Source organism: Aedes albopictus, chromosome 3 (assembly GCF_035046485.1).
Source record: "Aedes albopictus strain Foshan chromosome 3, AalbF5, whole genome shotgun sequence".
In the NCBI taxonomy this organism is placed as follows: domain Eukaryota; kingdom Metazoa; phylum Arthropoda; class Insecta; order Diptera; family Culicidae; genus Aedes; species Aedes albopictus.
The window spans coordinates 34,203,284-34,217,330 of NC_085138.1; the positions used below are offsets into that span (position 1 = coordinate 34,203,284).

General features: G+C 38.6%; 1 protein-coding gene across 1 annotated transcript in view; it reads right to left on the bottom strand.

Annotated features, from left to right (window-relative positions):
• Window positions 1-13,846, bottom strand: part of LOC109407483 (uncharacterized) — a 114,987-nt gene extending 101,141 nt beyond the window's left edge. The window contains exon 1 of the mRNA XM_029867533.2: window positions 12,885-13,846. Within this exon, the coding sequence (XP_029723393.2) occupies window positions 12,885-12,918 (34 nt within the window). The 5' untranslated portion in view covers window positions 12,919-13,846. The remainder of the gene's footprint in view (window positions 1-12,884) is intronic.
• Window positions 13,847-14,047: the final 201 nt, after the last annotated feature.

Here is a 14,047-nt window from a genome sequence, read left to right on the forward strand (position 1 = left end):
GAGCTCTAGAGTAGATGGCGCGTGTACTCGGAAAAGGGCTAGTTCAGGCCCTGTGGTCGAAATCGACCCTTACAGCGATTATGTAAGTTGCCACGGGAAGAACATCATCGTAGCGTTGCTGTCTTGGCGTTGGTCCACTGTCTACTAGATTAGATAGGATCCTCGGCAAGGTCGGGACAGGTCAAATCGCTGTGCACGCGGTATCAGTTCTTGATACTTGCTGCGCAGTTGGAAGCAGGCGTGGTGTAGACTCTATCTCACTTCGGAGGACAAAGGGGGTGGTAAAAACCACTCGGCCAACTGGCTAAGCGCCAGCATGCTACCTTGGTGAATTCTTCAACGCAAGTCATCGATGTTCGTTGCTGCAGGCCACGCCGCTAACCTTCAGGGTGCGATGTACACTAGCCCCTACCTGAAGCAATGCTTTCTTGGTGGTTTCGTTCCGAAGAGACGAAGGATTTGGCGGCCATGGGAAGTTGTTTAGTGGGGCGAGGAAAGAGTAGTCCTGGCTTCTACTTTTGTTGTAGAAGACGGCCCTTAACTCTACACTATCTGGATCTTGCTGTACAGGTGGCTGTTGAGCAGATGATCCCCTAATGATAAACACCTGCAAAAAGGTCATTGGCAGAGGAAGCTCTCTGGTAATAACTGTGGAAGTTCTCATAGAACAGAGAAAGCTGGCTCTATTCCATTGGGACGTAATGCTTAGAAGTAAATGCATTAACATTTTTTTTTGTCTGTGTTAACGAGATTTTTAACCCTAGGCTAGTTCATCTCGGGACCCACGCTTTACTTCCCTTCCAAAGGAAGAACCCACATTTGTGAGTATGTCGGGAGTGGGTGTATTTTACGCCATTACATTGAATTATTTTCTCGTTATCAGAAAGAACTGCATTTCGGATGGAGGTTGGTGATAAATTTGAAGCTTATGATAATTTCGGAGTGGACTGGTGGACGCAACACGGACCAACCAAATAATTAAGAGAAACTTTTGCCTTGAGCCATCAGCGCATTCGGTCTCAGTGTGCCAATATTTGCCAACGAAATGGGCGGTTTTGCCGTTTCTTCCGCTGATGTGAAGTTTTGATTTTTTGAATGGCCCATATCGAGACCGGAAGAGGCACATTATGATTGAGCAAGATCACGTATCGTTGATCTATACCTTTCAAAAGAAGGATGGCTATTAGTGTAATCTTACATAGATTAAAAAGAACATACATAATAAGAGGATTTAATCGATCTTTTGCACCATCCTGTTGTTCCCCAGTTTTTTGTGAGTGTTAACCCTCTAATACCCAAATTTTTGATTTTGATCTAAATATCATTTTTCGTCATCTAAAATCGATTTAAACATGTTTTGGAAGATGATTCTTTTTAATTCTCGATTTCGTGAATTTCAGTTTTTGATTTTTCTAATTTTTATTTTTGAACATCCCCACACTTTTATATTTTTCCTGGAAGCCAATTTGGGGAACGGATTTTTTGAGATGAAAACATTTTGAGATTTTATGGTTATTGTTGAAATATTATTATTTTAAATTTTTTTCACAGAAAATTTTATTTTCCGTGTAATTCTAAGGAAAATAATTTTAGAGTGTATTCGATTCCCTTAAACTATTAAACAAGGATAGAATGATTTGGGAAAAATTTAAAATATGTTAATTGTAGCGATTCAATACAAAATAATCAATGACTTCTAAAAGGTGACTAAAACATCAATTTTTCAATGATTTAAAAAAAATGTAAATACGCTTTAAAATACACCAAAAAACATTTTGAGATATACAGAACAGTCCTAAATATCAGCCAAAAATATAAAAAAAAAGATTTTCCACGAAACAAAAATTACAAAAATGCTCAAACTATACCCCGTCTAAAGGCGGGATTGGGTATTAGAGGGTTAATAAGATGTAATCAAAACTTTCAATTGTGCATTCAACTTCCTCTGGTTTACTTTTCCGAAAGTTCACCAGCGACGAAAGTAAAGTAAACACATAATCACATCCGACCAAGCCTGCCAACAAGCAATAAGATCGCAATCTCCATGCCAAATTAAACACATCACAATACCAACAACATACAAGGCTGCTCGTCAAGCAGCAGCAGCTGATTTGCGACGTGCACCCACCCACGACAATGAAGTGAAAATAAAAACTGGTTGGAAAAAGAGAATTCAGGATTTGCGCAAGCTGCGGATATCATGCGCGATCCCCTCTGTGTGCTAAATGCACGGCAATCAGTATCGTGTCACACACGGTAGGTCATCAGTGGCTTACAACCTGTTTCATACAGCGAACGCTTCCTTAAACAGACGTTACACTCCAATTACTTCCCATCCATAACCTTTTCAACGGTTGATTCAAATATTCTATAGGTGGTCGATTGACCACTCGCGGCGCTGGTATCGTTTTTGCTTCTGTTTGACGTTTGCTCACTACCGCCACCTAATGATGACCCGACCAAACACATCTCGTTTAGCATTGGGCGATTATGCTGGCGTGACGATGTTTTAATGAAATTTGTTCTAAGTGTTACGTCTGTTTCTCTGTGCCTAACTCGTAAATGCACCGTTTCTCGAGAATGTCTTCACGGTTCTTCTTAAAACTTTGAGAAACATCTTTCCTTTTTTATATCGTGCATTTAGCCGTAATGACTGTGGGGTATGAACAAAGATAAGTGACATTCGCCTTGCGTGTCCTTCCCCTAGCATGCGTCGGTGACAGCAAGCATCATGACGAGGTGGGCCGTGTAATGCTCAGTGTAGCCACAGGTACAGATTTATCTGGAAATATTTTTTCGGCTTTTTGGTACAGATTCTGTACGGTACAGATTACAGATTTTCAGAAAAAGGTACAGAATGGCACAGATTTTTTTTATTGAGGAAAAATCCATTGAAATGCAAATTCAGAATACTTTTTATAATCATATTTTCGTTTTCTAAGCTCAAGAATTGATCATAGTTTCCCAAAACCAACTGTTTTTCATAGTTGAGTAATAATTTTATACACTTTTTTGAATATTCCAAGTCAAATATGGTATGAATTTGGTAAAGATTTTTTAAATGTCTGGTACAGATAAAAAAGATTGTTGAGCCTCCGGTACAGATAAACATGTGATAACACTGGTGATGCTACCTCATTGAGGAGCGAAGCTTTGGCGGAGCAAGTCGCCTGTATCGTGGGGTCCCGTATCATGGCAAAGTTGTTCTATTGTAGTTTGCTAAGGCCGGGAGTGGATTGTTCCGATGCGTTACGCAATGTTTACAATGACAAACGAAAAGAAACCATGAATATTTTGATTTTCCAAAATTTCAAATTATAAACCCTTCCCACTCTCCCAGAACGAAGATGGTCAAAACTGTATGACTTCCAATCTAAGGCAATCAGAAAAGGTGAAATTTAAACTGGTCAATTGCATTTTTTATTGGACAGTGTTATTAATTTAATCTACGTTAATATTTTGCCAGAATGTTTATCACAGCATGGGCAATACTTCTATGAAATTGAAAATAATTGCCTGTTTATTACAATATTTTTTTTGTAATCGATTTACTTTCCAAAATTTCTCCAAATTGAAACTATTTTTATTCAATTAAATTATGGTTAAAATCTGCAATAATAATTCACTTTCACAGAACTTAAACATAAGGCTTTGTTCAAATCAAGTTACGCGTCTTTTTACAGCCTTGTAACCTTACCCGTTTAATAAATTGAGCATTCCTTATTGCTAGTACTATTGTGAGTCGAAAGTCGAGTCAAGTATAAGACACTGAAGACGACCTTGCAGTTGAAGTCGAAATACGTATATATCAAAGGATGCAAATTCTTAGTGGAATTCAAAGCAACAGTACTTAACGCGATTTTCTTTTTACTTACAGATATTCCCCTAACAAGCCCAGGTTAATCATCAACGAAAAAGATTTTTTTTCGCTAACACTTTATAAACCACCTAGGTGCTGATATCAATAAAAGTGGTAATGTTTAAACAGTTTCAATTCTGAAAAATCTTCTAGAAACTTAAACATGCTTAAGAAACTGCTCCATGTATTATTTCAGAAATTTCTCAGGGGATTCTTTCAGAAAACCATCCATGGATTCCAGACATTCTAACAGCGAACTATTTTTAAGCCCATAATTCTTTCAGAATTTTTCCAAAGATTTTTCAAAAAAAAATCTGAAAGTTTCTTCAGAAATATTTTCAAGAGATGCCTTAAGTTCCTCTAAAAAATTTACAAAGAATTTCTATGAAGAACCTCCTGGAATGGCTCCATTAATTTATGGAAAAAGTATCCATTTTCAACCTCTCCCCCATATGGCATACTTTATGTATAGGTCCCCCTCTGAAAATATGACACTCTTCGAACCTCCTTTTTCCTTAAAACATGGCGTAATTTATGGACGTTTAGAAATAACTCCAGGAATTATATTTACATAGTAATATTTTAGAAATTCTTCCATCGGTTGCTTCGTAAATTCAGGACTTCTTCTATAAATTGCTTTATGGAGTGTCTCCAGGAAACTCTCCAGAAGTTCTCTATGTTTAGTGATTCCTGTAGATATTCTTTCAGTGATTCAAATGAGTTCCTCCGGGTATTCCTCCATGTTTTCAACAGAAATTCTACCAAGCATACCATTAGAAATTTTTACTCAAAATCCTTAAGAAATCCTTGTAGGAATAACACCTATTTTTTAAGCAACTCTTTCTAGAATTATTTCAGAAAATTCCCTGGGATTCTATTACATAATACTGCAGGGATTCGTTTAAGAATATCTCCAGCGATTTCTTCAGGAGTTAAACTGCATGGGTTCCATCTGAAACTTACTATGGAATTCCTTCGGAAATTATTCCAAAGGGTCCTCCAGGAATCCATTAGAAAATTTCGCCAGGAGTTACCAAAGAAATTTCATAAAAAGTTGTTTCTTTTTGGAATTCCTCCTGCGGTTCTTTCAGAAATATTTCCTGGGATTCCTTTAGTGATTCCTCCGGAAATTCATTGAGATATTCCTCCACAGATATTATCAGAAGTGTTTTATGAAATTACATAAACATTTTGGAGTTATTCTTCGAAGATTACCTAAAGGAATTTATATAGAAATGTTTAAAAAATTTCTGATGAGATTTAGTTTCATAGAAATAATTTCAGAAACAATCGTTTGAGGAGCTCCTGGAGAAGTCCCTGGGGAATACCTGGCGGAATTCCTGAGATTCGCCACAAAAGTTCAGGTAATTAGACGCAGTGGTTTAATTTGCCCAACAGAGGGGTAGGAAAAAAACTCCTTAGCTTTGGAGGGACCGAATTTCTAAAAGGATTTTTTGAGAAATTTTTGAAGAAATTTAAGGTAAAAATCCTTGAAAAATTTATCCGTGCAGAAGTTGCAGGCAAAGGTATTAGAGGAATTCTTGAATTAATAATTAATTTTTGAAGGATAATTTGAACGAACCCTGGAAGAACTCCTGCAAAAACTTATGGCTTTTCGATAGAATTTCTTGCAGAATGTTTGAATGGTATTAGCAGATAAAATTCCCTGATACAATTTCCCTAGAGAAACTTGTAAAATAATCGCCAAAAGAAATTTCTTAAAATGTTTTGTTTTTCGAGGAATCTCTGAAGCAGTGCCTGGAAACTTGGTGAAAACTGTAATTTTAAAAACAATTTTTTTGAGATATTCCTGGAGGAACGTCAAGAAATAAATGCTGAAATGATTTCTAAAGAAACTCCTGAAAGAATCTCTGAAGGGATTTTTTAAGGGTCCCCGGGAAAAAAATCCTCAAGAAGGTTTCTATAAATTCCTAGAGAAGCTTACGCTCCACCCGTGGAGGAACACCTAAGGATCTTCTATGAAGTCAGAATCTTGGAGGAAATCCTTAAGAAACGCTTGAAAGAATTCCTGGAGGAATTCCTGCAAAGAACCCGAACAGAACTCAACAAAAATTTCAGATATTACCATGACAGCACTGGTCTAATATGAGTTTAAGAAAAAAATATCCTTAGAAGACACGTGCGACGTAGTGAATTTCTTTCTAAAGGAATCCTTTAAAAAATCCCGGTAAACGTCCTCAAGAATTCTCTCTAAAATGTATAGCTTATTCGTATGAGTATACTGCCGTAAATCGCAAGTCAATCCCATCTGCATTTTAAATAAAGATGAGTTAATAACCGTTTTCGATCTTTTTTCGGATAATCTTTCAGCTGCGTGAATAAAAATATATAGTTTGTTCAGTAAAATTGTCCCATAATGAAATGTAATCGCAAGTCAGTCCTATTACGAACTTGGGTACCCTCAAGTACAAAACTTAACACTGTTTAAGCCAGTTTTATATTTTTCACTGTGAAAACGTACGTTTGAAACAATTTGTGAAAGTTTCATGATAATCGCAGATTTTTTTAAATTTCGCAAAGAAATCGAATCCATTCTCTCATTGCCTACTTTTTACAGATGGGTCTGACTTGCGATTCACGGCAGTATAGTCTTTATTGAAACCTCTAATTTACATACGTTTAAACCATTTATACAAAATAGATGAAAATTGTACTTTAGAATACAGGAAACAAATTATTCTGTATTTTTTAACGTTTTTTAATTACTAAAAGTAGCACTTCACTAGAAAAAAAAATGAATTAAGGTCACGCCGATTACGCCGCCGCCGCCGCCGCTGCCTTAAATGGCTATGAGCGCCGCCGCCGGTGAAAACTACTTCGGCGCACACGTCTAGTCCAAACTCTTACAAAGTTATGTACTTTTTGAGTTATTTTAGGATTGAAATCCTCTAAACCGCGAATAACGCCTAAAGTTAGGTAACGGCTTAAGGAAATGATAAGGTACATCGGGGCAAGTTGAAACTTGTTGGGACGAGCTTGGTGGTCTAGTGGCTACCGCTTCTGATTCGTATGCAGAAAGTCATGGGTTCAATCCCTGGCCCGTCCCTTTCATCCCTTTCATACTTTGTATCTTTCTATACACTTTCTCTCTCTCTCTCTCTCTCTCTCTCTCTTCTCTCCATATACAACTCATGTATATTTATATGTTCGTAGCCATCGCTAGAACCAGAAACTAATTGAAAAAAAAATCGTTTGCCTCCCTTCCAACTTCCACTCACAGCACAGTGTTTATAACGCCTACAAGTTATGCAACCAAAGCGTGCTGTGTCGCTTGACCTTATTCACCTTATTCACCACACAATCTATCACCTTACGAACACTATAAATAACCCCCTATCCATGGATCGCATCACCGACCCAACGGTGACTCCCAGATCTCCCATCCTTTCCGACTAACAAATACCCCAGTCCGTGCTGGTTGTGGGGATGCAGAGGTGATCTCGGTCTTTAGTAGCAGCAACCAGCACACTCTAACATTCCTTTCCCTTCTCAACTGACTATAAGGACGTGGCCGGCGCCGTTATTGATCCAAAATGTATGAGCTGCTTAAATTGCACTTTGAGAATAAGTGCAGTGTCCCGGCTCTTATTCATCAGGGTCTCAGTGCAATTGCTACCAGCTCAGATCAATCACGGAGGAGCAACCATTGCCATGTATAGTCAGATTTGATCGTTTTGATCGTTTTTTTGATCGGAGCAAGTTGAAACTTGAAGAACAGAAAGATAAAACACCGGGTTAACTTGATGTTATCTATTCATGATAAACAATTTGAGTGCCATAACATATAGTTTTTTCATGGACAAACAGACGTAACACTCTGATAATTTCCACCGTACACCGATTCCACGATTTATTTCCAAAAACTGATAGTTGCCCAACCGGCCATCCGTGGTACTCGCATCGTTTTTGTTCGAGTTTGACGTTTGTCCACTACCGCCACCTAGTTGAAGGTTGACCAAACTCAGTCCTTTTGGCATTGGGCGAACATATTTCCGTGACTATTATTTGAATAGAAAAATTTTCGAAGTGTTTCGTCTGTTTGTCTGTAGTTTTTGATTCAAACAATTTTGGTAAAAGATAAATTCCCAAATTGTATTAAAATCTTTTTTCGAAACTTTGTGTTAAATCTTGCCCCACCTGTTTCAACTTATATAAAAGTTTTGTTTATTATATCGAATTTTAGGATATCATATTGAAGTTATACAGTAATTTGAAATTTTAGCCTAATATTGCATTAACCCTTATGTGGCCGACTGAGCACCCGGGTACCCAGCGCCCATTTTAAAAGCACCGTGTAGAAAAAAGCAAACATAACGGTTAAGTATTCATACCAAGCATAAATATTTGACATGTATCTGATTGCGTTACGAAACACAGTTAAGGAAAAATTGATTTATTTCAATGTTAATTATATTCAATTTTTATGAATACCGTCTCATTTGATAGCGAAATAATGGCAGATTACGAAATACCTTTCGTGAGCAGAAACTGATTTGATTAAAAAAAGTTTGTTTGGACATTTCTTGAGGTCGCTCAAGCCAATCAATATTACTTCGCTGATAAATGATACCTCGTTTCACGGTATATGAAAAACTTGTGTGGCTAGACCAGTTCCACAAGAAAGTCACGAGAAAACCACACTACTTCTAATATTTAAGGTAAATGTCAGTGAATACCATCGAAAAATCCCATTTGATATTCACCGTGAATATCAATTGGCGTTTTTCAAAGGTAGTCCATGACATTAACCTTATGTATTCGAAAAAGAGCGATTTTTCTGTTGATTGATTGATTTGTCTTTATTAGAGAGACTTTCAGCCCTTGGCTGGTTCGTCTCTTGATTTTTTTTTTTTTTTCTGTAACTTTCTTGTAGAACTGGTTTAGCTGCACAAGTATTTCATATACCATATTCTCAGGTTCAGCTTCTGAAATGAGCTGTAGGTGATTGAATTTAGATACATGTATGTTGAAATGTCATTTTCAGCACTGTATGAGACCCCCTGAATAGCTTCTGGAATCCCCCTGAAGCCCCTTGTGATCCATTGGAACGCCCCTGAGACCCCCTAAAACGCCCCATAAACACCTTGTAACGCCCCTGCGACCCTGAGACCCACTAAAACCCCCTCAGAGCCTCTGAAGAACTCCTGAGACCCCCTGGGATCCCCTGAAACGCCCCAGGTACAAACGTGAAACTTCTTTGGACTACCTGAAACGCCCCTGCGACCCCTGAGATCCCTAGAGCCCCCCTATAAACCCCCTGAAATCCTCTGAATCTTCTTGAGATTCCTGAAACGCTCCTGAGACCTCCAAGAACCCCCTGAGTATCTCCAAAACACTACTGAGATGTCCATGTGCTCCTTGAAATCCCCAGAGAACCACTAAAATGCCTCTTGGAACTCCCTGAAACCCCCTTGTACTACCTTAAACACCTCTGAGACCTCAAAGTAAAACCTGATACCCCCTGAATCACTCCAGAGACCTTCAAATACACCCCTTAATCGCTCCTGAAACCTCCTGAGAGCCCCTTAAAAGCACCTGAGACCCCTGAAGCGCCCCTAAGAACTCATGGTACCCGTGGAACCCCCTGAAATGCACCAGAGATCTCCAGGTGCCCCCGTGAAACACCCTTGGACACCCTTAAACTATCCTGAGATCTATAAAAACACCCCTGAGACCCCCTAGATCGCCCCTGGAAAACCCTGATACGGCCCAGAGATCCTTCGGCAACGTACTTCGTAAGACCACCAGCCAGCGAGGCCCTTGGGCCAAAACAACTTTGACAGCAACTGACAGTTAAAAACCCGATTTAATCCACCTATGGTAAACAGAACCCAAAAAATAGCTTGCAAATTCTGGAATATTGTATCTTTTGTTAACTGCCAAAAGATCTTGAATCGATTAACAAATTAGACAACTTTGTCTAATATCTCTTAATCAGTCGATTAAATTAGCTCCGAAGTACTTGGTATTCATGGTTATGGTGTAGAAAGGATAAAAACGATATATCTACTAAGTTAATCAGTTTTGGCATTAGCTAGTTATTTTTGCTGTCCGGTTCTTGCATTTTTCCCACAATATATAAATTCAAAGCTTTCATTTAACATATTGCTGGTTTTCAGAAGATTTCTGTGTATTTGTAATTTGTTATTTATAATTTTATTGAAAACAACAATACACTTTGTCAGCATTATTTATTGAAAAATAATTTCCCATAGACTGGTTAAAAACTAATGCAAGATAACAAGTAAGTGAATAGATTAATAAAAAAGAATTTATTGAAATACTCTTCGTAAGATATCTCAGTAATCAAATGTCGAATCGAAATAAAATTTCAGGGCCTTATACAAGGATATTGTAGCTTTCAATCGGTGCTTAGAGAACCCAAATCGGTTGACAGACAGCTGAGATATTTATTATGGTACCCTTGGTCAAAAATCTCTCAAAAAGTTAACCTTACTCCCAAGAACTCTTTGAAAGATATCTCGGTAACCAAATGTCCAATCCTAATTAAATTTTATAGGATTCTACTAGAATGTTGTAGCTTTCATTTGGTGCCAGGATAACCAAAATCGGTTGACAGACGGCCAGAATATTTATTATGATACACTTGGTCAAAAATCTCAAAAGGTTTAGTTGTTTAAATTCTAAAAACTCTTCGAAAGATATCTCTGTAACCAAATGTCCAATCAAAATAAAATTTCTGGGCGATCTACTAGGATGCTGTAGCTTTCATTTGGTGCCAAGAGAACCCAAATCGATCGACAAACGGCCAAAATATTTATTATGATACACTTGGTCAAAAATCTTAAAAAGTTTAGATGTATGACTCATAAGTACTCTTCGAGAGATATCTCGGTAACCAAACGTCCTATCGAAAAAAATTCAATAGCGTTCTACTAGGATGTAGTAGCTTTCATTTGCTTCCAAGAGAACTCAAATCGGTTGACAGACGGCTGAGAAACGTGCGTGACTTTTTTTTGTAACGCACACACACACACACACACACACACACACACACACACACACACACACACACACACACACACACACACACACACACACACACACACACACACACACACACACACACACACACACACACACACACACACACACACACACACACACACACACACACACACACACACACACACACACACACACACACGCACACACACACACACACACACACACACACACACACACACACATACAGACATTTGCTCAGTTCGTCGAGCTGAGTTCATTGGTATATGAGACTCGGCCCTCCGGGCCACGGATCGAAAGTCGGTTTTTCGAGCGATATTTATACCCTTCTTATGGGTGTAAGAAGGGTAAAAACAATTCCTAAGCACCTACTAAAACCTCATGGATCTCCTTGAAATGCCGTTGAGATTTGCTGGTAAATTTCATTCGGTGGAATAAATCCCCAAATCTAATCTATAGAGAAAAGTTGGATAAACGTTCGAGTGGGGCAAGAGTTTCTTTTGAAGTTTAAAGGTTTTAAGGCTCAAGCATCCGTCATCATTTTTCGGAAATAAAAAAGCAGTTTTATCGCTGTAAATCAAAACAATGACCACGAAAATGTATTCACTGTATTCTGTTTCTCATGTGGAATACGATGAATCCAATTTCGTTGCAAAAATGATTGATTTGAACGAAAAAACTGCTTTCAAAGGTTTGATAATGACGATGATTTCAATGTCGAATGGTTCAACGTTAAGGCTAAACGATGGTTTTTGATAAAAAAATATAATAATTTGCGATTGTACTTTCAACGCATGGAATTGTAATACATTCCAATCCGGTCTTTTATTTTTGGGCATAACTAGGTATATTTTGAAGATGCTTTGGCATATAAAAGTTTTTGCAAAAAAGATTTTAAAAACATATTTTACACATAGTGGGGCAAAAGTTCGAGTCATGTGGCAACTTCAAATAAAAACCTAAAATAATTCAAAAATTACATATTATCTCTAAAAATGAAGAAACTAGGGATCAAATTCGATCGAAGTTAAGAATTGCCGTTTTATCTGGATTTGGCCAAAAACTAATAATTTTTGGTGTGGTTAATGTAACCCTAATATGGATAAAATCCAGATCGAACTTTAAAGTGTATTCCACATCAAACATGATATGTTAATTGTTTTCAGGTATTCCTTTTAGCTAAACTCGACAAATACTAGATTCGAACTTTTGCCCCAGAGGTGGGGCAAAAGTTCGAATTGGACGCACACTTACAAAACGTGTTCTAACTTAACTTTGAAAAGACGTTCGGCGTAACTTTAGTTTTAGCTCATGGATGGTAGAATCGCCGAACGGTATTCATTTTTTTCTGTTTTTTTTTAAATATTGAATTTTCAACTAGAGTTGAACTTTTGCCCCACCTTACCTGAAATAAGATTCATTTACTTGAATGTGCGGATTGAAGATACTGGTGTTCTTATGTGTATTTAAAGAGATGTGTATATATGAGATATATTAGTACTTTCTGAAAAGTCTGAATATGTTGTTAACCCTTGTCGTGCATTGGGGTCATTATGACTCCAAAACGTGCACTACGCCAGCGAGATGAGCGTCAGTTAATGCACAAAGATGGTTAATTATATAAACATCAGTATCTGTGACGGAAATGTCCAGGGATGTTAAAATGTTAATATGTTTTCAACCTTCATAGCATTCATTCTTACACTCAAATACTCAATAATATTCGTGAAATTTAAACATTGCCTATTAGTCTTAGCCTATTTAAACAGTGTCTATTAAATTAGTCCTGTTATGAAGCAGAACGAAAACAAAACTAGCAAATGATAAGACCTTAGAAAAACGATTGATTTAACATGACTTAATATCGATAAGGTAAGCACATTGCTTCTAGAGCAATTTCAGCAAAGTGTTCATTGCTGTTACAACAACATTCGTTCCCGGTTAAATACCACTGGTAATATGCAATCACTACTGCGGTGGCTGCAATTCGTGGGTTATTTTTAACCCATGCACTTACCAGTTATTGAAACGTTAATCCAGTTCGGTCTCATTTTTTATTCGGTTGAGTCTCCCTCGGCTGCCGTGGGTCTGCGCCTTTGCGAATGTCCTCTTGTGGTGTGCCTCGTCGTTCAATCCGCCTCGTTTTTTTTTTTTAGTTTCTTTCCTTGCGGGAGTTGACGACTGCAGCTACTCTCCTTACGTAACTTCTGTGTGCTTTCTGAGTCACACAAATATCCCCGCAGAAACGAATCGGAGCACTTGAGACTCGACAGTCGGTCACCGGCGCTGTTCGACACACTTCAAATTCAAACTCCAAACAAAACTCGACCGATCGTCGAAAAGTCGCAATCTTTTTTTTTTTTTTGCTTCTCAAACTTCTCTTCTGTCTTCGCGCGCGGATGCCCTCAAAACATCGGTCGGCGCACCACAAGTTACATGTACAACTGCCCCGGATTTTCACTGCTTCAATCTCTTCTTCTCTGTGGCTTAAGCTTTCAGCCGATCGAAAGACGTTTCATTTCCTTTCGTCACTTGTTGCCTTTTTTTTTCAAAAACCATATTACACAATCGACGACGACGACGGATTCGAGCCACTTGAATAATTTCGCTCTGTACGCGCGCTTACGGTTGACAAATTACGTACTCTTCACCTCCTCCTAACTAGCTGGCGCGTTGATGACGATCGTCGAGCACTTAGGACCCCGCGCCACTCACTTTCGTACTCGAACGCGCGAAACTACATGTGTTCCACACAAAAAAAAAATAAGTAACTGACGGATTTGGGAACAACCCCCGATCGCGTTTTCTTAGCAAAAGGCTAAGTAGGGATCTTAATCCCACCGAAAGACTTGATCGCGACTGCAAGCGATGAACCCCGTCTGTCGTCGTTAACTACCAGCGTACAACTGCGATCGACCCAAAACGAACCCCGAGCTCAACTCCCAGCTCAAACAGTCGAACTCGAACCCTCCACCCCGAATTAAAAAAGCGCCAATGCAGTGCAACCAACAACGGCGACGTCCGATCAACGACGACGACGACGCCACACCGACGCGATCACGCCGCGTGGTAGGAGAGAGATGATTCGGGGAAAAGCGCCAAGGACTGCAACGCGACAGTCCTAAACTAACCATATGGAAATGTTGTTGTAGAGGAAGGTACCTACGACTGCGACAAGGT